This window comes from Panthera onca, chromosome E2 (assembly GCF_046562875.1).
Source record: "Panthera onca isolate mPanOnc1 chromosome E2, mPanOnc1 haplotype 2, whole genome shotgun sequence".
NCBI classification, from domain to species: domain Eukaryota; kingdom Metazoa; phylum Chordata; class Mammalia; order Carnivora; family Felidae; genus Panthera; species Panthera onca.
Window position 1 is genome coordinate 7,100,088 of NC_138353.1, and position 23,686 is coordinate 7,123,773.

The following is a 23,686-nucleotide window of genomic DNA, read 5'->3' on the forward strand; positions in this document are numbered from 1 at the left end:
ATGGAAGAATTAAAAGTAAATGTTCTCGGGGCGCCTGGGTGGCTCAGTTGGTTGAGCGTCTGACTTCGGCTCAGGTCGTGATCTCACAGCTCGTGAGTTCAAGCCCCGCATCGGGCTCTGTGCTGGCAGCTCGGAGCCTGGAGCCTGCTTCGGATTCTGTGTCTCCCTCTCTCTCTGCCCCTAACCCACTTGCATCCTGTCTCTCTCTCTCTCAAAAATAAATAAACATTAAAAAAAATTAAAAAAAAAAAGTAAATGTTCTCTGAATAGACACTTCTCCAAAGAAGACGTCCAGATGGTGAACAGACATGTGAAAAAATGCTCAACGTCACTCATCATCTGGAAAATACAAATTAAAACCACAATGAGATACCACCTCACACCAGTAAGAATGGCTAACATTAACAACTCAGGCAACAACAGATGTTGGCAAGGATGTGGAGAAAGAGGATCTCTTTGGCACTGCTGGTGGAAATGCAAACTGGTGCAGCCACTCTGGAAAAAGTATGGAGGTTCCTCAAAAAATGAAAAATAGAACCATCCTACCACCCAGCCATTGCGCTACTGGGTATTTATTCAAGGGACACAGGTGTGCTGTTTTGAAGGGGCATGTGCACCCCAATGTTTATAGCAGCGCTATCAGCAATAGCCAAAGTATAGAAAGAGCCTAAACATCCATCAGTGGATGACTGGATAAAGATGCGAGGGGCGCCTGGGTGGCTCAGTTGGTTAAGCGTCCGACTTCAGCTCAGGTCATGACCTAATGGTTCGTGGGTTTGAGCCCCGCGTCGGGCTCTGTGCTGACAGCTCAGAGCCTGGAGCCTGCTTCGGATTCTGTGTCTTCCTCTCTCCCTGCCCCTCCCCTGCTCACACTCTGTCTCTCAAAAATAAATAAATGTATAAAAATTTTTTTAAAAAAGATGTGGTATATATACAATGGAGTATTACTCGGCAAGCAAAAAGAATGAAATCTTGCCATCTGCAGTAGTGTGGATGGAACTAGAGGGTATTATGCTAAGCAAAATTAGTCAGAGAAAGACAAATATCATATGATTTCACTCATATGAGGAATTTAAGATACAAAACAGATGAACATAAGGGAAGGGAAGCAAAAGTAATATAAAAGCAAGGAGGGAGACAAAACATAAGAGACTTTTTAAATATAGAGGCCAAACAGAGGGTTGCTGGAGGGGTTGTGGGATGGGGGATGGGCTAAATGGGCAAAGGGGCATTAAGGAAGACCCTTGTTGGGATGAGCACTGGGTGCTATATGTAGGGGATGAATCACTGGAATCTGCTCCTGAAATCATCGTTGCACTACATGCTAACTGGATGTAAATTAAATAATTAATTAATTAAAAAATATATGTGATGGGGTGCCTGGGTGGCTCAGTCGGTTAAGCGTCCGACTTCGGCTCAGGTCATGATCTCATGGTCCGTGGGTTCGAGCCCCGCATCGGGCTCTGTGCTGACAGCTCGGAGCCTAGAGCCTTCTTCGGATTCTGTGTCTCCCTCTCTCTCTGACCCTTCCCCGTTCATGCTCTATCTCTCTCTCAAAAATAAATAAATGTTTAAAAAAATTTAAAAAATATATATGTGACATCCAAGAAAATAAATAAATAAATAAATAAATACAAAATAAAATAAATGTTGTCCTTAATGATATCACTGAAACAGAACCTAACCTAGTAGTATCCATTTCCAAAATTCTTTTTTTTTTAATGTTTATCTTTGAGAGAGAGTGTGAGTGGGGCAGGGGCAGAAAGAAAGGGAGGCAGAGGATCTGAAGGGGCTCTCTTCAACAGAGAGCCCCATGAGGGGCTCAAACTCACAAACTGTGAGATCATGACCTGAGCAGAAGTCAGATGTTTAACCGAAGTTGGATGCTTACCCAAGACTGAGCCACCAAGACACCCTTCCATTTCCAAAATTTTTGTAGAAGCGCTGTTCTATGCACGGGGCGTGTGATTCTTGATCTCAGGGTTGTAAGTTCGCGCCCCACATTGGATGTAGAGATTACTTAAAAATAAAATCTTAGGGGCGCCTGGGTGGCTCAGTCGGCTGAGCGTCCGACTTCCGCTCAGGCCATGACCTCGCAGTTCGTGAGTTTGAGCCCCGCCTCAGGCTCTGTGCTGATAGCTCAGAGCCTGGAGCCTGCTTCCGATTCTGTGTCTCCCTCTCTCACTACCCCTTCCCCCCCCCCCCTTGCTCTCTTTCAAAAATAAACATTAAAAAAATTTTAAAATATAAAATAAAATCTTAAATTTTTTTTTTTGTAAAGAGTAAGTGTCTGGTTTAAGAGATTGTTAGGTGTAATTGTAAATTGTAAGTGACTTAAAATTGAAAAGACCTAATTGATTCAGGGCCTTGGGAATAATGTTTTTAGGAGGACTGCCTTTACTCTTCTCAGGACACCAGAACTTAGAACTATCTGGAAGAACAGGAAAAGGCCAGGTGGGAAATGTATCCTTAGAGTCTGGGGAGCTTGACAAGGGCACACTCGAAATGGAGAGGACGACAGACTCTTTGGAGTGAGTTATAGAAAAATGCACGGTGAAGAAATCAATATATTGAACATACAGTATTCCTTCAGGATGTTTTTCTGTGAAAGACAGCCAAGGAATTTGTTGGAAACTAAAGAAGGATGTGGCATCTAAAAATTAATTTCTTAAAAGATAAGAGTTCCTGGGGCACTTGGGTGGTTCAGTGGGTTAAGCGTCCAGCTCTTGATTTCAGCTCAGGTCATGATCTCACGGTTTGTGGGATCGAGCCCCTCATCCGCAGAGCCTGCTTCAGATCCTCTGTCTCCCTCTCTCTCTGCCCCTCCCCGACTTGTGCACATGCTCTCTCTCTCTCTCAAAAATAAATGTTTAAAAATTTTTTAATAAAAAATAAAAGAGGTTCAATACCATATCAGGGTGCTGATGGGAATGATGGAGTCTCAGAGAGAAAATACTGTTGCGACAAGAGAAAGAGGGGAAAACAAAGAAGGAAAGTTCTGGAGAAGGCGGGGGTGGGATTCACAAGAGAAGTAGAAGGATAGGTCTTGGGCAGGGGTACACAGACAGGAGGGTAGATTTGGTAGAACATAAAGCAAGTACATCGGCTGTGAGTGGGCATGATAGAGGAGGTCTGGAGCTTTATGGAGAAAGCAGAAGGGCCAAAATAATTATTATAGGGGTGCCTAGGTGGCTCAGTCGGTTAAGTGACTGACTCAATTTCAGCTCAGATCATGATCTCACGGTTCGGTTTGTGGGTTTGAGCCCTGCATCAGGCTCTGCACTGACAGTGCAGATTTCTCTCTCCTTCTCTTTCTGCCCCTCCCTCTCTCTCTCTCTCTCAAATAAATAAATAAACTTTAAAAAAATAATAGGGGCGCCTGGGTGGCTCAATTGGTTAAGTGTCTGACTTCAGCTCAGGTCATGATCTCACTGTTCATGAGTTTGAGCCCTGCATCGGGCTCTGTGCTGATGCCTCAGAGCCTGGAGCCTGCTTCAGATTCTGTGGCTGCCTCTCTCTCTGCCCCTCCCCTGCTCAAGCTCTGTCTCTCTCTTTCTCAAAAATAAATACACATTAAAAAATTATTATTATAGAACTTGGGGAAATGAAGGCAATAGGGAAGCAGTAGCCTTCCAGAGCAGTGATCATGCGTCCCCACATGAAGAGACTGGTCCTGGAGGTCCCATGGGACCAATCAACAGGACTCAGCTCTGCCTCCTCGAAATTGCGATCTTTGGGGCACCTCGGTGGCTCAGTCCCTTAAGGATCTGACTTCGGCTCAGGTTATGATCTCATGACTCGTGAGTTCAAACCCTACATTGGGGTATGTGCTGACAGTGTGGAGCCTGCTTGGGATTCTCTTTCTCTCTCTTTGCCCCTGCCCCCCCCCCCACCTCAAAATAAATAAATAAACTTAAAAAAAAAAAAGAAAGACATTGTGACCTTAAACTTTAGGGCAGTCATTTCCCCTCTCGAAGCCAGAGTTTTTTCTGTCATTTGGTGATGACGATGGTTAGCCAGTTTGGAGCTTGTTGAGCTCAGAGGCAGGAAGAGTCGGGATGTGGTACAGTGACTGCCCCAATAGAAGCGGCTCAACGAGGGCAGCCACCATGATTTGTACTGGTTACAGATAACAGGTTTCCTCCCCACCCTCAAGCCTTGATGGAGTAACAACCACACAGCCTTTCCTCTGTGGTGTGTCCCTTCCTGGTATTACAGAATCTTCCCTATGCATTGCTTTTCTAATGATTGCCTTAAAGATTCTTGAGGACAAACTGTCCTCAGGGCATCTCTGTGGTTGGTTGGGGGCGAGAAAACATCTACAAGCTATTTCTAGGCTGTAGAGCATTGAATTCCATCGCAAGGTGAGCCATGTCTGTGACACCGGGCATCTTGGGGCACCCGGCTGGCTCAGTCAGTAGAGCATGTGACTCTTGATCTCAGGGTCATGAGTCCAAGCCCCGTGTTGGTTGTAGGGATTACTTTGAAATAAAATCTTTAAAAATTGGGGAGCCTCGGTGGCTCAGTCAGTTGAACATCCAATTCTTGATTTTGGCTCAGGTCATGATCTCACAGTTCATGAGACTGAGCCCTGCATCAGGCTCTGCAATGACAGCATGGAGCCTGCTTGGGATTCTCTCTCTCTCTCTCTCTCTCTCTCTCTCTCTCTGTCCCTCCCCTGCTTGTGCTCTTGCAAACACACACACACACACACACACACACACACACACACACGCTCTGTCCCTTAAAACAAATAAATAAACTATAAAAAAAGAAAAGAAAACCAACCAAATATTGTGCCTGACCTTTCACAATGGTGGAGGAAATGGGGGCTTTTGTGCCCCTTAAGAGGGGGGGGGGGCAGAATCTGAGACAGAGAAGTTGCATATCTTACAGCTCTCAGGAAGAGACTCATGGGAGGAAGAAAGTCTGAGCTCATGTCTGTCTGGGAGTCACTGGACTCATCCTCAATCTCATCAATCAATCATCAACCAGATATCCACACACCTTTTTTTTTTTTTTTTCTTTTTAAAAATTGTGGTATGGGAGCCTGGGTGGCTCAGTCGGTTAAGTCTCCAACTCTTGATCTCAGCTCAGGTCTTGATCTCAGGGTCATGAGTTCAAGCCCCACACTGGGTTTCATGCTGGGTGTGAATTTTTAAAAAAATTGTGGGGTCACTTGGGTGGCTCAGTTGGTTAAGCATCTAAGCTCAGGTCATGATCTTGCAGTTTGTGGGATCGAGCCGCAAGCTGGGCTCTATGCTGGGAGCAAGGAACCTGCTTGGGATTCTCCACACCCCCTCCCGCCCCCCAGCTCTCCCTCACTCATGCACACACACTCTCTCTCTCTAAAATACATAAACTTTTAAAAAATTTAAAAAAATAAAAAAATAATTTAAAAATTGTGGTAAAATACACGTAATATTTACCATTTTAAGTACATAAATCAGTGGCAGTAAGCATATTTGCATTGTTGCACAGCCATCACCACTGCCTAGTTCCAGAACTTTCTCATCACCCTACACAGAAACTATGTAGCCAGCCAACAGTAACTCCCCATTCCCCAGCCCATGGCAACCTGAATCTGCTTTCTGACTCTGTGAATTTGCCTGTCCTGGACATGTCAACTATGCGGAATCAGATGATACGTGACCTTTTACGTATGGCTTCTTTCTCTTTGTGAGGCTTATCCAGGTTATAGCCAGCATCAGGGCTTTGTTCCTTTTTCTACAGCTGAAAAATATTCTGCTGTATGGATGGACCACACTTTTGTCTCTCCATCCATCTGTCGATGGACATTTGGGATGTTTCCACCTCTGGCTGCCCTGGAGAGTGCTGCTATGACCATTTGTGCACATTTTTGTTAGAGTTTTTGTTTTCTACATATACCTTTTGCCCAATCTGTTCTCTTGGAGGGCAAGGACTTTATCATCTCCTCCTCCTCCTCCTCCTCCTCCTTCTTCTTCTTCTTCTTCTTTTTTGATATTTATTTATTTATTGAGGGAGAGAGAGCAGGGGAGGGGCAGAGAGAGAGAGAGAGAGAGAGGGAGAGAGAGAATCCGAAGCAGGCTCCACTCTTGTCAGCGCAGAGCCAGACGTGGAGCTCCATCCCACGAACCATGAGATCGTGGCCTGAGCGGAAGTCAAGAGTCCGATATTTAACCGTCTGAGCCCCCCCAGGCACCCCTGGACCTTATCTTCTTTAGCTAAGTGGTCTCCCTGCTAGGTGGCTTGTATGTTAACATCTGTGATACTGTGATGTATAATAAGAAATATCTATTTGACCTTTATCCCTGTTTCTGGCATAAAGCTACCAAATCTGTTGGAATTTCCTGCGTTGGGAGTGATGAGGGTGTCTTTGGTTACGTGTTAATGAGGTGGCTTTTGAAAAGCACCTCAGGCCCGCAGACCCATGGGTGGGACATTTGGATATTCAGACCAAGAGTAGATGGTGGAACCAGTTTCCGGTCACATGCTCCTGGGCACTTTCCTTCATCACCTCCCTGAGTCCCAATTTTGGCATTTGGGAAAGGGAACTCAGTACAGGAATCCGAGTTGCCACGGGGAGGATAAGAACTGGGTTGGAAACACGCAGCCGGGGTGCTGGCACCAGATGGAAAGCGGAGTCTGCACTGTTTCCTTTTCTCGTCTCCCAGCTTTGTGACTGGAGCCCCCGGAGGGCGCGTGCCTGCAGCACCGACCACCGAAAGGGGCTCCAGGCATCTCACCTGCTCCTCTGACCTCCTCCGTCTGGAGCCCACAGGGGCAACTCTCCTCGACACACCATCTCTGCTGCACGCCGTCTGCTCCCTAAACTTGTCCGAGCTCCTCGAAATAGCCTGGAGTAGGCAGGATCTTCACTCTCCTCCAGACACGAGGAGGCCGGGGCCCAGAGATGTGCTCCATGGCCAGCCCAGTCCCGTCCACGCACATAGTGGGGTCGTGGGCTCTGCTGGTCTGCAGGTGGGACACCTGGCCAGGGTAGGACATAGCTTGCCTAAGGCCACCAGCCTCGGAACCCTGGAGCAGCTGACTCCAGACCGTGGGCCCCTCCAGGCCCTTACCGGGCTGACTCCCCAGAGCACCAGTGAGGTGGCCAGGACAGGTGGAGCGTCCCCCTGTTGCCACCTGAATCATTCACGGAGACCCTCCGTGCGGCCGCTTCAGGAAGAGCTAGCACGTATCTCACGTGGCAGCGTGCCAGGTCGAAGCCCTCTCTCTGACTCCTACGCTGACAACTTGAGATATTCCCATTTCACAGATGAGGAAAGAGAGGCTCAGGGGAATGAAACGGCTCCTTGCCAAGAGCACACAAGTCACCAGGCCCTCCTTGGGGCCCCAGACTGTGCCTCCAGCTCCACATCCTCGCATCTGTCTTCTGACTCAGATGGCCGTGTTCCTTCCATGGAAGCTCATCAGGCCCTGGCCTGTGCTGGAAGCAGACTTGGGATTCACAGTGGACTGCTTCCGGAAGGGAGTGGCGGAGGCACATGGCCAAACCATGCGTGTAAGGGTAACCTGGTTCTCACAAGATCTCCTGTCCGAGCTCGGAAGAGAGGCCAGGGCCAGTCCTCTGCAGAAGTGCAGACCCCTCGCTCAGACCCAGGGGTCCTGCCCTAGCCCCCTCCTCCCTCAGACCCAGTTCAGGCCCCAGCCCCCTCCTCCCTCAGACCCAGGGGTCCTGTCCCAGCCCCTTCCTCCCTCAGACCCAGTTCAGGCCCCCAGCCCCCTCCTCCCTCAGACCCAGGGGTCTTGTCCCAGTCCCTTCCTCCCTCAGACCCAGGGACCCTGTCCCAGCCCCTCCTCCCTCAGACCCAGTTCAGGCCCCCAGCCCCCTCCTCCCTCAGACCCAGGGGTCCTGTCCCAGCCCCCCCCTCTCTCAGACCCAGGGGTCCTGTCCCAGCCCCCTCCTCCCTCAGACCCAGGGGTCCTGCCCCAGCCCCCTCCTCCCTCAGACCCAGGGGTCCTATCCCAGTCCCTCCTCCCTCAGATCCTGGAGTCCTGCCCCCAGCCCCCTCCTCCCTCAGACCCAGGAGTCCTGCCCCCAGCCCCCTCCTCCCTCAGACCCAGGGGTCCTGCCCCAGCCCCCTCATCCCTCAGACCCAGGGGTCCTGCCCCAGCCCCCTTCTCCCTCAGACCCAGTTCAGGCCCCCAGCCCCCTCCTCCCTCAGACCCAAGGGTCCTGCCCCAGCCCCCTCCTGCCTCAGACCAGGGGTCCTGTCGCGACCCCCTCCTCCCTCAGACCAGGAGTCCTGCCCCCAGCGCCCTCCTCCCTCAGTCTTAGGAGTCTGGGCCCCCAGCCCCCTCCTCCCTCAGACCCAGGGGTCCAAGCCCACAGCCCCTCCTCCCTCAGACCTAGGAGTCCTGCCCCCAGCCCCTCCTCCCTCAGACCCAGGGGTCCTGCCCCAGCCCCCTCTTCCCTCAGACCCAGGGATCCTGTCCCAGCCCCCTCCTCCCTCAGACCCAGGAGTCCTGACCCCCAGCCCCTCCTCCCTCAGACCCAGGGGTCCTGCCCCAGCCCCCTCTTCCCTCAGACCCAGGGGTCCTGTCCCAGCCCCCTCCTCCCTCAGACCCAGGAGTCCTGACCCCCAGCCCCTCCTCCCTCAGACCCTGGAGTCCAGACCCCAGCCCCTCCTCCCTCAGACTCAGGAGTCCAGACCCCCAGTCCCTCCTCCCTCAGACCCAGCAGTCCCGACCCCCAGTCTCTCTTCCCTCAGACCAAGAGTCCAAGCCCCAGCCCCTCCTCCCTCAGACCCAGGATTCCTGCCCCAGCCCCTTCCTCCCTCAGACCCTGGAGTCCTACCCCCAGCCCCCTCCTTCTTGCTGCCTCACTCTGGCTAAGGAACTGTTCTCAGGCGTCAGGCTCCTTCTCTGAAAAAGGAGACCCCTCCTCTCTTTCTTCCCTGGAGAGGATAGAACTCCCAGAAAAAGAAGTCTCCTTCTCCCCTCTCCCAGTCTGTGGCTGTCTCTGTTTCTGTTTCCTACAGGGATGTGGACAGCAATGAAGGAATCTGGGATGTGGCTGCAGGGATGTGGTCATGGGAAGACAGGGCCCCGCAGGCCCCGCAGATGCTTCCCAGAGGCAGAAGACAGACCTGCAGTCACCCCTGCCTCCCTCTCTCCCTCCCTCCCAGATTTCCGCAGAATCTTGGAGGCCTAGGTGTTTCCCAGAATTCCGGTGTTGGCTGCCACTGTCCAGGGCTCCCCTGAGAGCACTGGACCCAAGCCCTCTGAGTTCCTGGAAGTCCAGAGGCAGTCTGCTTCCAGATTTGAATCTTGTCCATCCTGGGGCGCCTTGCCTAGGGTCCCACCTCCCTGGGAGCCCCTAGCCCCACCCCTGTGAGGACTGGCCACTCTGGGCCACTCCCCAGCAACTGGGTAGGGGTGGGGGTAGGGGGTCCCAGCGCGGGGGCTCTCTCCCTCCCACTTTCTCCTCTCTCTGCCCCTCCTCCTCCTCCCTCCCTCCTTCCTGTTCTCTCCTTTCCCTTCTCTTCTTTCTCTTTCCTCTCCGTCTGTCTCGACAACTACCATTCTGTCTCACCATCAGGATCTCACTCATGCCCTCGACACGTATTTGCCGGGCACCTACTGCGTACGGGCCACGGTCTGGCTCCTGAACAGTCGCAAACAAGACAGGCAGAGACCGCGCCTGCTGGTGGCTGGTGGGGAGCTTGCATTCTAACGAGGGAGATGCCCATTATCCAAGAAGGGCAGTCAGTGGGCAAGTGACACTTTAGGTAGGAAGGTGGAAAATGCTGTGAAAAACAAGAAAGGGCAGAGGGAGGGAAAGGGGAAGGGGGCTCCCGGGGTGGGGCACGTTTCCGTATTAGACTGGGTGGCCAGGTAAGCCTGCCTCCCTCTTCCCTTCTCTCTCCCTCCCTTCCTTCCTCCGTCCCTTCTCTCCCCCCTTCCTCCCTCCCACCCTCCTCCCTCCTTCCTCCCTCTCCCCCTCCCGCCTCCTTCCATCCTCTGTCTCTCCGCATCTACTCTCCCAAAGCGCTTCCTAGTCCCCCTGGAGGCAGGCAAGTAATCGTCGCAAAGGGTACCTGCCCGAAATGAGGCAAATGCCGTCGGAAGGAGCGCAGACGAAAGGCTCCGTGAGCCGCCTCCCAGTCTCCTCGCTCCTCAGGGTTTTCTCAGGGACCTCTGCTCGGCCTCTCTCTGTGCGCTTCGTCTCTTCTCCAGCCCCACAGCTTCTGCCCGCATCCCGGCTCAGACTTGCTCAGAGAAGACCCTGATAGAAACACCCTGGCCAAGGGTCCCTGGGCCCTCCATCCAGTCTCTCCCTCACGGGCACCCACAGCTGGCCCAGCCCTCCCACAGCATAGCTCTCCAGCACCCCCAGGATGAATCCCAGCCCCTGAACCTGTCAATCCAAACCCTGCTCCAGGTGAACTCAGCCAGGTACTGCACCCCCACCCCAGGGCTCCACCTATATGCCTCTACATCAACCAATCTATACTTTGCTGACTGGCCCAGGACATTTCCTGCCCTTCCAATTCCACTTTCTAACCACCAGCCACCGCTCCCCCCCCCCCACCCCCACCCCTGCCCTTACCTTGGCTAATTTCCCATCAGTCAAGACTCTGCTCCTCCAGGACATCACCTCCACCACGAAGCCCTCCCTGACTCTCCAGCGGGGTTGGTGCATCCATGCACTGGTCTTTGATCCTCTGTTTACACAGCTGTCTCCTCCCCAAGATTGGCATCTCCTCAAGGGCAGGGCCCAGGTCTGAGTCATCTCTGTGGGCCTGGCATCACCCAGCCAAGAGCCTGGAGCACCAGCGGTGCAGGAGATGTCCCTACAGTGAACAAATGTTCTTTTCTCCTGCCTTTTCTCCATTTCTGCCTTATTATCTCCCCACTCTTCACTCCTTCTGTCCTGGTGTTCTGTAAACCAGACCCTGAGGTTTTCTGATGATGATTGAAATCTTGGGAGGGCCACTGTGCACCCAGGGCAGGGACAGAGATCGGCCTCCACTGGAGTGGAGGGTTCTGGGAAAGAAGGCTGTTAGGGCAGCAGGACATCATCCCACCACTACCTCTTGCCTCCTGTGGGAGTGTCTGGTTCCATCTGTCCTTGTTTGGCTACCACCAAGCCTTGGTCATCTCTCCCTGCAAGGAATTCTGGGAGACTAGATATGTAAATCTGAGGGAGGAGGGGGCTGGGGGCTTGGACTTTTGGGATTGAGGGAGGAAGGGGATGGGGGTCTGGACTCCTGAGTCTGAAGGAGGAAGCTGGGGGCCAGGACTCCTGGCTCTGAGGGAGGAGGGGCTGGGGGCCAGGACTGCTGGGTCTGAGGGAGGAGGGGCTGGGGGCAGAACTTCTGGGTCTGAGGGAGGAGGGGGCTGGAGGCCTGGACTCCTGGGTCTGAGGGAGGAGGGGCTGGGGGGCAGGACTCCTGGGTCTGAGGGAGGAGGGGGCTGGGGGCCTGGGCTCCTGGGTCTGAGGGAGGAGGGGCTGGGGGCCTGGGCTCCTCCAAGTCTGAGGGAGGAGGGGGCTGGGGGCCTGGGCTCCTGGGTCTGAGGGAGGAGGGACTGGGGGCCTGGGCTCCTGGGTCTGAGGGAGGAGGGGCTGGGGACCAGGACTGCTGGGTCTAAGGTAGGAGGAGCTAGGGGCCAGGACTCCTGGGTCTGAGGGAGGAAAGGTTGGGGGCCCCCCCGGACTGCTGGGTCTGAGGGAGGAAGGGACTGGGGGCCTGGATCCTGGAAGAGGAAACCATAGGGGTTTAAAGTCCCAGTCCCTCCTCCCTCATCCACACTCTGGTTTTAGAAACATCTGGTTTTATACAGCTGCTCCACCCGGGCAGGGTGGGGTGGGGGCTGGGCAGCCAAATGCCCAGCTTCTGAGTGGAGCCTGGGCTGTCCCCACCCCCACCCTGGGGTAGAGGAATCTCCCTCCCCTCCTGCTCTGGGCTCAGCTCCCGCCGGAGGATCCATCATCCTGACACAGCCGGACACCAGGCAGCCCAGGCTCCAGGCAACAGCGTCACAGACGCGGCCCCGCCCTGGTGAGGTAGGCGGGGTGCCTCTCACTTGGGCCCTGAACTGGCCTCCCCGACAGCCAGGCTCAGGCAGGGCCCAACCTAGCGATGGCCCCCCACACCCTGCGTCCCCGGGGAAAACCAGGGAGTGAGGACTTGGTGTCCTGCAGGGGAAAGCTCCGGGACAGTCTGGGCCGGATGGAGCCGCAGGGAGAAAGAAAGGAGCACTTAAGAGACAGAAAACACAGAGAGAAACAGTGAATGAGAGAGCGTGAGAGAGAGAGAGACCGAAAAACACATACAGCGATGGAGCCTCAGAAGGAGATGCACAGAGATGCGGGGAGACCGAGGGAGACCGACCGAGAGAGGGAGAGAGAGACAGAGAAACAGCCACTGAGAGCAACAGGGAGAAACACAGAAAAACTGGGAGATGGGGCGGAGGGAGGGGGGAGATACGAATACAGATATTCAAAGAGAAACAGAGAAGATAGACAAATGCAAAGGAAACAAAGGCAGAGACACACAATACGCTGAGAAAGGAAGAGAGACAGAGACTAAGAAAGTCAGGGAGACCAACAGAAATGAAGAGACAGACAGACACAAACCCAGAGGGAAGGAGGTAGAAAAGGACACAGAGACAGAAAAAGGGGGGCGGGGGGAGAGAGAGAGAGAGAGAGAGAGAGAGGGAGGGAGGGAGAGAGAGATAGGCATGGAGACAAAACAGACAGGAACACATGGAGAGAAGCAGACAGGTGGACTGGGAGGTAGAGCCAGAGTGACAAAGTGACAGAGACTCAAGAAAAAAAGGAGATGGGAATGTACAGCCAGGGGCAGAGGGAGAAGCAGGGAGAGAGGCAGCTACAGAGGGAGAGAGATGGGCGTTGTCAGTCCACAGGAAGAGAAACAGAAACAATCAGATATAGAGAATTGGGGGGGGGGGGGTGCGCCCGGGTGGGGCTCAGTCGGTTGAGCTTTGGACTCTCGATACCGGCTCAGGTGAGGATCTCAAGGTTCCTGGGATCCAGCCCTGCGTCGGGCTCTGCACTGACAGCTCCGAGCCTGCTTGAAATTCTCTCTCTGTGTCCCTCTCTCTGTCACTCAAAATAAATAAAACATTAAAAACAAACAAAAAATTTTTTAAAGATACAGTTTTTTGTTTTTAATCATGGAAAGAAGGGCATGGGAGCAATGGCATTCATCACAGTCTCCTTGTCCTGAGGGGCTGGGGGCTTAGATGCCCGGGACCCAGTCTCTTTGACTTCTAAGCCAGGTCACTGCCGCCTTCGCTCTCAGGTCGCAGGGGGGTCCCTGGGGGCAGCTGACCTACAACTCTGTGAGTTCGCCAGGGAGCCCCTGGGAGACGAAGCCCAGCGCCCAGCCCCCTCCCCAGCCCTGGCACACGCGGGCACGCACGCACACGCACACACGCAGACCCACAACCACTCACAGCTCCTGGCAGACGGCGCGCCCACGGCCAGCGCACGCGGCCACGCCCACAGCGGCGCACGTGTGCGCATTTTCTCCATCCCCGGGGCTTCGAGGGGAGGGGCTGGGCGGCGGGGGGAGAGATAGGACAGACGGGGGGAAAGACGGGCGTTGGGGGCGCCCGAAGGCAGAAGGAACGCGAGGGAGAGGAGCGCAGAAATGGAGAGAGACCAGAGGGGGAAGAGAGCGGAGAGCCGGAGAAGGACGGGTGCGACGGAGGGGAGGCCTCGGAGGGCAGGGAAGGGCGCGACGGCGGCCCTGGGAAGGGAGGCCGTCGGGCGCGGGGGTGCGGGCAATGGCGGGAAGCGGGTGGAGCTGCCCGGCTCGTCCGTGACCTCAGAGCCCCTGGCCCAGCTCCGCCCTGACGTCAGCCCTCCTCCGCCCCCGCCCGCGTCGGGCTTCAAATGACCCCCGGGCTTCCCAGCCCCAGCGAGACCCGGGAGCCCGCCGAAGAGGAGCGCCGGCCGGAGCCATAGCGATGACACAGGTGCGTGCGAGAGTGCGGTCGTGCGGGGCCCGCTGGCACCTGTGTGACCACGTGGGTGGGCGCACTGCGCGCGCTCCTGTGCGTGACGGCCACCGTCAGTGTAGGACGGGGACCCCGTGAGGCCGAGTTCGGGTTCCATACCCCTGTGTGGGTGGCCATCCCGCCGGTAGTATAGATGGGACAAGTCCATGCTTATCCTGCTTTAAGTCCGCGTCTGTGTGCGCGGTGCGGGTGGGGAGGCAGGGCGGTATTTGCTCGACACATGGCCTGGATTTCTACTTTTTGGTGTCCAATAACTATTAAGTTGAACCAAACGAAATCGCCGCTGTCTGGTCACTTTTGCCCTTTGAAAACGGCAATTTCATGCAGTTCAACCTTAACCCTTACATTCTTCTTGCTCCGGACCCAACCTTAACCGTTACTGTTTCTTCTTGCCCGTGTGTTTCTTGTCCTGTGGGCTTCCCTTCTAGGCTTAGCTCCTTTCTGCTCAGGGGCACGTGTTCCCAAGTTCCCCTGCATGGCTGTTGGTGGGGGTCTCAGGATCACTAAGTTGTTTCTTTAAGTTTATTTCTTTCTTTATTTATTTTTGAGAGAGACAGAGCGTGAATTGGGGAGGGACAGAGAGAGAGGGAGAGACAGAATCCCAAGCAGGCTCTGCGTTGCCAGCACAGGGCCGGACTTGGGGCCGAACCCACGAAGGGTGAGAACATGACCTGAGCGCAAACCAAGAGTAGGCCACTTAACCGGCTGAGCCACCCAAGTGCCCCAGGGTCACTAAGTTCTAAGAGCAAGTGCCTGGGGAGATCTTCTAGAACATGAATGCTCTCCTATGTTGGCACACTCTCTGGGTCTCTTGTCACGTGTGAGTATATGTGTGGGGCTGTGTGTCCACAGCTGATACAGGTGTGTTTGTGAGTGTTGGCATTAGAACCCTCTGTTCACCCACCTGTCCCAGCATGAATTGGGCCACCCCCAGCATCTCAGTCAGGGCCAGGTTTAGGGCAAAGGACAGAGAAGGAGAATTCCAGAAGAAATAATAATGTAATTATTAATATTGAGCATTTATTAGCACCAGGCCAAAAGCTCTATATAGAAACTAAAAGTACTATCCTATAGAAGCATAAAATGAATTTCAATAATATATTTTATTCAACTCAGTGTATGAAGGGTCATCAAACTTTTTCGGTACAAAGCTAGACAGTCAACATTTGAGGGTTTTGTGTGCCATATGGTCTCTACGGCAACTACTCAACTTTGGTGTGGTGTGAAATTAGCCACAGACAATATGTAAACAGAGGAGTGTGGTTGTGTGGCAGTAAGACTTGATTTAAGGATGCTGAAGTTTGAATTTCATGTCATTTTCCTATGCAACAAAATTGGTTTTTTTTGTTTTTTACTTTCTTCACCCATTTATTTTTTAACTTTATTTAGAGAGAGAGAGAGAGAGACAGAGAGAGAGAGGCATTGAGAGAATCCCAAGCCAACCCTTGCTATCAGAAACATAATTTCATGGGACGCCTGGGTGGCTCAGTCATTTAGGCGTCCAACTTCGGCTCAGGTCATGATCTCCCGGTTCATGAGTTCGAGCCCCCCATTGGGCTCTGTGCTGACACCTCAGAGCCTGGAGCCTGCTTTGGATTCTATGTCTCCTTCTCTCTCTGTGTCCCTCCCCTACTTGTTCTCTTTCAAAAATAAATAAACATTAAAAAAATATTATAATTTCATGAATAGATGCAGTAGACTGTATTTGCTACAACATAACAAACTTCATAACAAGATTTTTAAAACTATCATTTCCATATGTAACCAATACAAAAATATTAATGAGATATTTTCCTTTCTGTTTTTCAAAGGAAAGCCTCAAAATCCAGAAGCGTAGCTCATCACATACAGATGCTATATTTTCATTGGAGATAACTTGATCTGTATTTAGATTTCATAAAATTTACACTTGAAAAAGTAGGGCTTCCCACGCCCTACTTGTTTCAGACATACTTAAAAGCTTTCCAATAACTGAATTAAGTATCAGTTCCTAAACGTAAATATTGAAATAAAATGAGAATTTCAGTTCCTCTGTCATTTTGGCTGCTTCCCAAGCGCTCAGGAGCCACACGTGGCTGGTGACTCCTGTACTGGACAACACGAATCTGTATCTTAACTCACTTAACTCATAAATAAGCCCATGAGGCAGGAGCTGGTGACGCACGAGGCAGTTGAGCATAGAGGACGATGCAGCCAAACTGTCTGAGTGGCCCTGGGCCAGAGAATCACCTCTCCGTGCCTCAGTTTCCTCATATGGAATAGGAGTGATAACAGTATCTACACCATGGAGCAGTCCTTGGCATGCAGAAGGCGCTAAATCCCCATTTTACAAGATGAGAAAATGGAGGCACCTCCCCCCCACCCCTGTCTGATTCTGAGTTCTTCCAGCAACATGAACCGGGCACTTGGCCCTGTTGGGGAGACCTGAGCAGTGGAGTTGGAGAATGTGGCCATGGCTTTGGGAAGTCAGAGAAAAGATTCCTCCTCCTGTGAGCTTCATGACCTTGAGCGAGCCCTTCTTCTTGGCTTATCAGTCCTGTTTTGCCATATGTATGGTGGCAGTAAACATTATTTGTCCCCCCCCCCCCCCCCCGCTCTCCTGAAGAGTAAAAGCAGTTTATGAGCTGGTGATTCAGTGACCAGATTCCTGAGGTTCAAATCTTGGCTTCTCTGCTATCCAGGTGTGACCTTGGGCAGGTTGCTGCCCCCCTCTGTGACTCAGTTACCTGATCTGTAAAATGGGGATAATAGTAATAGTACCTACTCCTACCGCTGTTGGGAGGATTAAAATAAGTTAGTTTCCCCGGGGGCGCCTGGGTGGTTCAGTCTGTTAAGACTGGGACCTCAGTTTAGGTCCTGATCTTGCCGTTTGTGAGTTTGAGTCCAGCATGGGGCTTGCTGCTGTCCCTCTCCCTTCTTCACCTCCCCCCACCCTGGGCTCTTTCTCTCAAAACAGTTTCTGTAAAAGGCTTACAGCAGTACCTGATATATGTCAAACTGCATTATATTTTAGATAATGATGATGGTTGTATCAACACTAGGAAACCTTTGATTGTGAGATGAGTGATTATGTTATATGTGCCACTAAGATAAGAAAGGGGGGGCGGGGAGAGAACCCCTGTTCCCCTGTGACATTCCATTGAGTGTAATCCACGGATTGAAGAGCTGTTTAAAATGTGAAAACAAAAGTACCAGAATGCATATAATCAGGCATTAAGCCTTGCTGTTTGCCTCAATTATTTTCAAATAACTTTGCAGTACCCAGGGAATTTTTTTTTTTTTTTTTTTTTTTAACGACAAGGGGATGCTATGTTGGCTTGGGGCGGGGGGCGTGGGTGGATCTAGGTCTTCTCTTCCCGGAGGAGGATTTCAGAACTCTCTTCCCTTGCCGTCCCCTCTCCCCGCTCCCAGCAGGACGTGCCCAAGCCCACCCCGGCCGCCCGCCACTGCTCCGGCCTGGCCCGGCGGGTGCTGACCGTCACGTTCGCGCTGCTCATCCTGGGCCTCATGACCTGGGCCTACGCCGCCGGGGTGCCGCTGGCCTCCGATCGCTACGGCCTCCTCGCCTTCGGTCTGTACGGGGCCTTCCTCTCGGCGCACCTGGTGGCGCAGAGCCTCTTCGCGTACCTGGAGCACCGGCGGGTGGCGGCGGCGGCGCGGCGGGCGGCGGCGCGGGGGCCCCTGGACGCGGCGGCGGCGCGCAGCGTGGCGCTGACCATCTCGGCGTACCAGGAGGACCCCGCGTACCTGCGCCAGTGCCTGGCGTCCGCCCGCGCCCTGCAGTACCCGCGCGCGCGCCTGCGCGTCCTCATGGTGGTGGACGGCAACCGCGCCGAGGACCTCTACATGGTGGACATGTTCCGCGAGGTCTTCGCCGACGAGGACCCCGCCACCTACGTGTGGGACGGCAACTACCACCGGCCTTGGGAGCCGGCGGCCGCGGCGGGCGCGGCGGGCGCGGGCGCCTACCGGGAGGTGGAGGCCGAGGACCCCGGGCGGCTGGCGGTGGAGGCGCTGGTGAGGACGCACCGCTGCGTGTGCGTGGCGCAGCGCTGGGGCGGCAAGCGCGAGGTCATGTACACCGCCTTCAAGGCGCTCGGCGACTCGGTGGACTACGTGCAGGTGAGTGGAAGGCGTCCCCTCCCCACCGTGCCCCTGCCACTCGGGAGGCCCCTTCTCTGGGATCCTTTTTCGGTGCAGACATCGGGATGAACCTCCAACTCCCTTTATTTATTCATCCGTTCAAAGTAGCGATTCTTTCCTTCACTCGTTCATTCTTACAGGGAGACAGACTCGTTTGTTGTTTTCGTTCGTGCGGCGATTCATTAATTCCTTCCTTTCTTCACTCATTCATTCTCGAGTGCATACTCTTTCATTTCTACTTTTTTTAAAAAAAATTTTTAATGTTTATTTAGTTTTTTGAGACAGAGAGAGACAGAGCATGAACGGGGGAGGGTCAGAGAGAGAGGGAGACACAATCTGAACAGGCCCCAGGCTCTGAGCTGTCGGCATAGAGCCCGACGCGGGGCTCAGACTCATGAACCGCAAGAACATGACCTGAGCTGAAGTCGGACGCTCAACCGACTGAGCCACCCAGGCGCCCCACTACTCTTTTTTTTTTAAGTGAAGTGTAGTCGACATCACACGTTCTTACACCCATCTCCAATATGGAGATCATTCATTTTACTCATTCATATATCTGTTGGATGCAGACTCTCCTTCATGCATTCACTCATCCGTCCATGCAGTCATCCAGTCTAAAGATTTTTTCATTTATGCATCTAATATAGATTTATTTGTTTGCTTGTTTAAGATTTTATTTTTAAGTAATCTGTGCACCCAACATGGGGCTCGAACTCACAACCCCACGCTCTTGCACGCTCTACTGATTGAGCCAGTCAGGTAGCTCTTATGTCTGTATTTTCATCCATTCCATGTAGAGATTTCTTGCTTTCTTCATCCAGTGTAGAAATTCTTTCCTTTGCTCATCGGTTCATGCATCCATTATCCATCTAATAGGGAGACCGTGCATTCATTTATTCATTCATTCACTTACCCATTGAACGTAGAGACATTCAGTGTGGAGATCACTTTGTTCATTTATTCATCCACTTATCTATTCAATATATTCATTTGCTCAATTAGTCATTCATCCATTCAGTGTAGAAATTCATTCATTAATGTACTGCATTCGTTTTCTATGACTGCATAACAAATTACCACAAATTTGGCCGCTGGAAACAAAACACTTATTATCTCATAGTTTCCATGAATCAGGAAAGTCTGGGCAAAGTCTTACTGGATCCTCTATTCAGGGTATCATCAGGCTACAATCACGGTGTCAGCTGGGTCCTATCTAAGGCCCGGGGCCTCTAACAAGCTCATGTGTTTGTTGGCAGAATTCATGTTCTTGCCGTCCTAAAACTTGCCTCTTCCAGACCAGCAAGAGAAACTCTCAGACTTCTAGACCCCCTTTCAAAGGGCTCACCTGATTAGGTCAGACCTAATGTCAACAGATTAAGGATAAATTACACTGCAAAACTCCTTTACCATTTGTATACAAGGTAGTATAATCATGGGAGTTGTGTCCCATCACTTTTGCCATGTTCTGTGGGTTAGAAGCAAATTACAGGTCTCACCCACACACCAGAGGAGGGTGTTATACAGGGGAATGGGTCTCGGGGAGGAGGTCATCTTAAAATGTGATTAGGCGTTGGAAATAACGACAAAATTCAAACGTATGTTCAGATTGGCTGTAGAACGTCCCAGCAGCTCCCCACCCCTGGGTGCCCTCCCCTCAGGATCTGGCCTGATCCCAGCCCCTTCCGCTTCACAGGTTTGTGACTCGGACACGAGGCTGGACCCCATGGCACTCCTGGAGCTGGTGCGGGTGCTGGACGAGGACCCCCGGGTGGGGGCTGTTGGGGGGGACGTGCGGATCCTTAACCCCCTGGACTCCTGGGTCAGCTTCTTAAGCAGCCTGCGGTACTGGGTGGCCTTCAATGTGGAGCGGGCTTGTCAGAGCTACTTCCACTGTGTGTCCTGCATCAGTGGTCCCCTAGGTGAGCAGAGGTAGGGCTTGGGAGGGCCATGGGTGGGGTGGCGGGGGAGAAGGGGAGCCAGAACGGGTTGAGGATGTGATTGGGACTGGGGACAGAGATGGGGCTGCAGCAGGAATTGGGATTAGGGATAAGACTGGAAGGTGGGATGGTGTCTGGTGGGGTTGGAGAAAGGGTGTGGATGGGGATAGGTGCTGGGTGGCTTGGGGAAGGGGATGGGATGCGGTTGGAGTCAAGGACAGGGTTGGGGCCAAGTCTGGGGTCGGTGATGGGTTTTGGGATGGGTAGGGGAGAGGACTGAGAATGGATACGGGGTTGGGGATGGAGTTGAGGTGGCTTCGCCATCAAAAATGGATGTAGGTGTGGGCCAGGGGCAGGACTGGGGCAAGTTTGGGCATAGGATTGCAGTATGGGGTTGAGGGTAGAGGGTTAAGGAAGGATCGGTGTTGAGAACGGGGTCAGGGCTGGAGGTAGGGCCGAGGACAGGACTGAGGTGGTTGAGGATGGGCTGGAATCGGAGGCGAGTTGGGTCGGAGATAGGATTGGGGACAGTATTGGCAACAGTAGAGGCTGATGCTCTTCCTGTACTCCCCACCCAGGCCTGTACAGGAACCACCTCCTGCAGCAGTTCCTTGAGGCCTGGTACAACCAGAAGTTCCTGGGCACCCACTGCACCTTTGGGGATGACCGGCACCTCACCAACCGCATGCTCAGCATGGGTTATGCCACCAAGTAAGCTGAGGGCTTGGGTGGTGTGTGTGTGTGTGTGTGTGTGTGTGTGTGTGTGTGTGTGTGCGTGCGTGTGCTGGGAATTACCCAAACCCAAAATACCTTGCTGCACAGTGGGCTCTACCAAGTGAGACACTAGGGGAGAGTGGAAGACACCAGAAGGGACAGGGGTGGCAATCCCATTGACCACGTGACCCAGTGGACTCTACCAAGTGAGGCAAGGTGAGGGTGGGGGACTCCACCTAGGAGACACAACACGAGATCAGGGCAAGGTGGCTCTACCATGGGCGGCACACATTCCTCCCAGTGACTTGGGAGGGGAAAGAGATAAACAGTGGGATCTAGTGAGCGAGTGAGTGAGAAGAATCACATGCTTCAGGAAGAGTTGTAATTCAGTGAAACTACGGGAGTACATCTTCCAGCAGGTCAAGTTCGGGTGGGGTTGGGGGGAAGAATTCCACAAAGCTAGACCCCGTGAAAGGGCCAGAGAGCACCTGGGGTATATCAAGCGAACCCATGCATTCATTCACCCGTCAAGTATTTATTACAATTTTTTTTTTTAAGTTTATTAAAGTAATCTCTACGTCCATTGTGGGGCTCGGCCCAGTGATCAAGAGCCACACTCTCCCGCTGAGCCAGCCAGGCGCCCCTCATTACAATGTTCGAAGCTCTAAGAATGCAGCAGAGACACAAATTCATGCTCACAGACACCGGGGGACACAGTAAATACGTGGATGATGGCACGTGCCGTGTGGTTGGATAGTCCGGGAAAAGGGGGGATAGGGTGTTTGGGAGCAGGGAATGAAATGTTAACTAGGATGCCCCAGGAAGGGCAGAGGCAGAGGCTGGAAGCGGTGCTGCTGGAGCCCTAGCAAGGGGGAGCGCATCAGGGCAGCACGGAATGGTCACCGGGGCGGGCGTACTGCGAACGGCTTGTGGGCCACGCGAGAACTTTGAAGTACGGGAGGGTTCCGGGCAGAGGGGTGAGGTGCTGCTGTGGTAACAGGATCCCTCTGGCTGCTGTTTCGAGTACAGACTGCAGGAGGCAAGGGCAGGGCAGGGAGGCTACACAGGGGAAGGAGACCGGACACTGTCCAGTAATACCCGTGAGGATAGAATTAGATGGACGCCTCCTAACCAACCGACTGCTAGCGGCCACCTGCTGACGTTCCCTAAGAGGGATTCTGGCCTTGCGTGGGCTTAGCTGGAAACTGGGTGGGGACCGATCAGGATGTCTGCTGCGGCCACGGGAAGGGGGCTTGATGGGTCCCTTGAGCTCTAACCCGTTGGGCGGCTGCCTTCGGCGGGAACATCTCCTGGCTTGTGCCTCACCGTGGGGCCTGCCAATAGTAGTGAGTGCTAGAGTATTCGTAATAGATTAGTGAGAGCATTAGTAATAGGTCAGTAACTGTAATGCCGTTAGTAACGACAGTAGTGGCATTAGTCACCGTGAAAACGGTAGTAGCTGCTAATACTTATTGAGTAACCGGGCTGGTAATCCTGATTCAGCGCTCACGGCAGCCCTGTTAGGTGGGAATCCTCGTGGATCGCATCTTGCCTACGAGAACCGGGGGCCCAGGGAGGGCAAGAAAGCTTACGGCCCAGTGGCCGCGCCGCCGTGGCCTCTTCTGGCCCCGAGCTCTGTCCTGGCCACGGGGAGGGCCGTGCTGACGCCCCGCCTCGTCCCTCCCGTGCAGGTATACATCCCGGTCCCGCTGCTACTCCGAGACACCCTCTTCCTTCCTGCGCTGGCTGAGCCAGCAGACGCGCTGGTCCAAGTCGTACTTCCGCGAGTGGCTGTACAACGCGCTCTGGTGGCACCGGCACCACGCCTGGATGACGTACGAGGCGGTGGTGTCGGGCCTCTTCCCCTTCTTCGTGGCGGCCACCGTGCTGCGGCTCTTCTACGCCGGCCGCCCGTGGGCGCTGCTCTGGGTGCTGCTGTGCGTGCAGGGCGTGGCGCTGGCCAAGGCGGCCTTCGCGGCCTGGCTGCGCGGCTGCCCGCGCATGGTGCTGCTGTCGCTCTACGCGCCGCTCTACATGTGCGGCCTCCTGCCCGCCAAGTTCCTGGCGCTGGCCACCATGAACCAGAGCGGCTGGGGCACCTCCGGCCGCCGGAAGCTGGCCGCCAACTACGTGCCCCTGCTGCCGCTGGCGCTCTGGGCGTTGCTGCTGCTGGGGGGCCTGGTCCGCAGCGTGGTGCAGGAGGCCAGGGCCGACTGGGGCGGCCCCTCGCGGGCCGCCGAGGCCCGGCACCTGGCCGCAGGGGCCGGCGCCTACGTGGGGTACTGGGTGGTGATGCTGACGCTCTACTGGGTGGGCGTGCGGAGGCTCTGCCGGCGGCGGGCGGGCGGCTACCGCGTGCAGGTGTGAGTCCCGGCGTGCGGGGGACCCCGGGAGCCACGGACTTGCCGGCCTCGGGTTCTGTGGGCCTCGCTTGCCCTCCTCCGTGAAGCGAGGGGGTCGACCCGAGACTCTTCAGCCTGGACTATTTGGGGGCTGGGACTTGGGGTCTTTGGGCAGGGGTATTTATTGATCAGGGTGTGGATTTTTTAGGGGCAGGGGGAGACGGGGGTCCCCATATGCTGTCCTGGGGTCTGCTTTCTCCCTGTTCGTATTTCATATCCATTTGTACTGTGTGATTAAGACATAATAAAGAATTTTATTTATTTTCTTCTGAGTCTCTCCCCTGTTTTTTTGAGAGTGGAGGGGCTGTGTGGTCGAAGGTTGGAGACTCATGGGTCTGTAATGTTTCTTTTTGAGAGACAGAGCATGAGCGGGGGAGGGGCAGAAAGAGGGAGCCACGGAATCGAAGCAGGCTCTGGGCTCTGAGCTGTCAGCACAGAGCCTGATGTGGGGCTCCAACTCATGAACGGTGAGATCATGACCTGAGCTGAAGT

General features: G+C 53.8%; 1 protein-coding gene and 1 long non-coding RNA gene across 2 annotated transcripts; one reads left to right on the forward strand and one right to left on the reverse strand.

Annotated features, from left to right (window-relative positions):
* Positions 1-247: 247 nt before the first annotated feature.
* LOC132691275 (uncharacterized) lies at positions 248-17,580 on the reverse strand. Its single transcript, XR_009615682.3, has 4 exons — positions 17,475-17,580; positions 10,559-10,802; positions 6,729-6,972; positions 248-339 (listed from the first exon to the last, which is right to left on the reverse strand). It is a non-coding gene; the product is annotated as an uncharacterized LOC132691275 (long non-coding RNA).
* Positions 13,557-23,258, forward strand: HAS1 (hyaluronan synthase 1). Its single transcript, XM_060652472.3, has 5 exons — positions 13,557-13,956; positions 17,413-18,120; positions 19,835-20,060; positions 20,657-20,789; positions 22,484-23,258. The coding sequence occupies exons 1-5, from the start codon at positions 13,948-13,950 to the stop codon at positions 23,157-23,159; spliced, it is 1,752 nt and encodes a 583-aa protein (XP_060508455.2). The 5' UTR covers positions 13,557-13,947; the 3' UTR covers positions 23,160-23,258.
* The last annotated feature ends 428 nt before the right edge of the window (positions 23,259-23,686 follow it).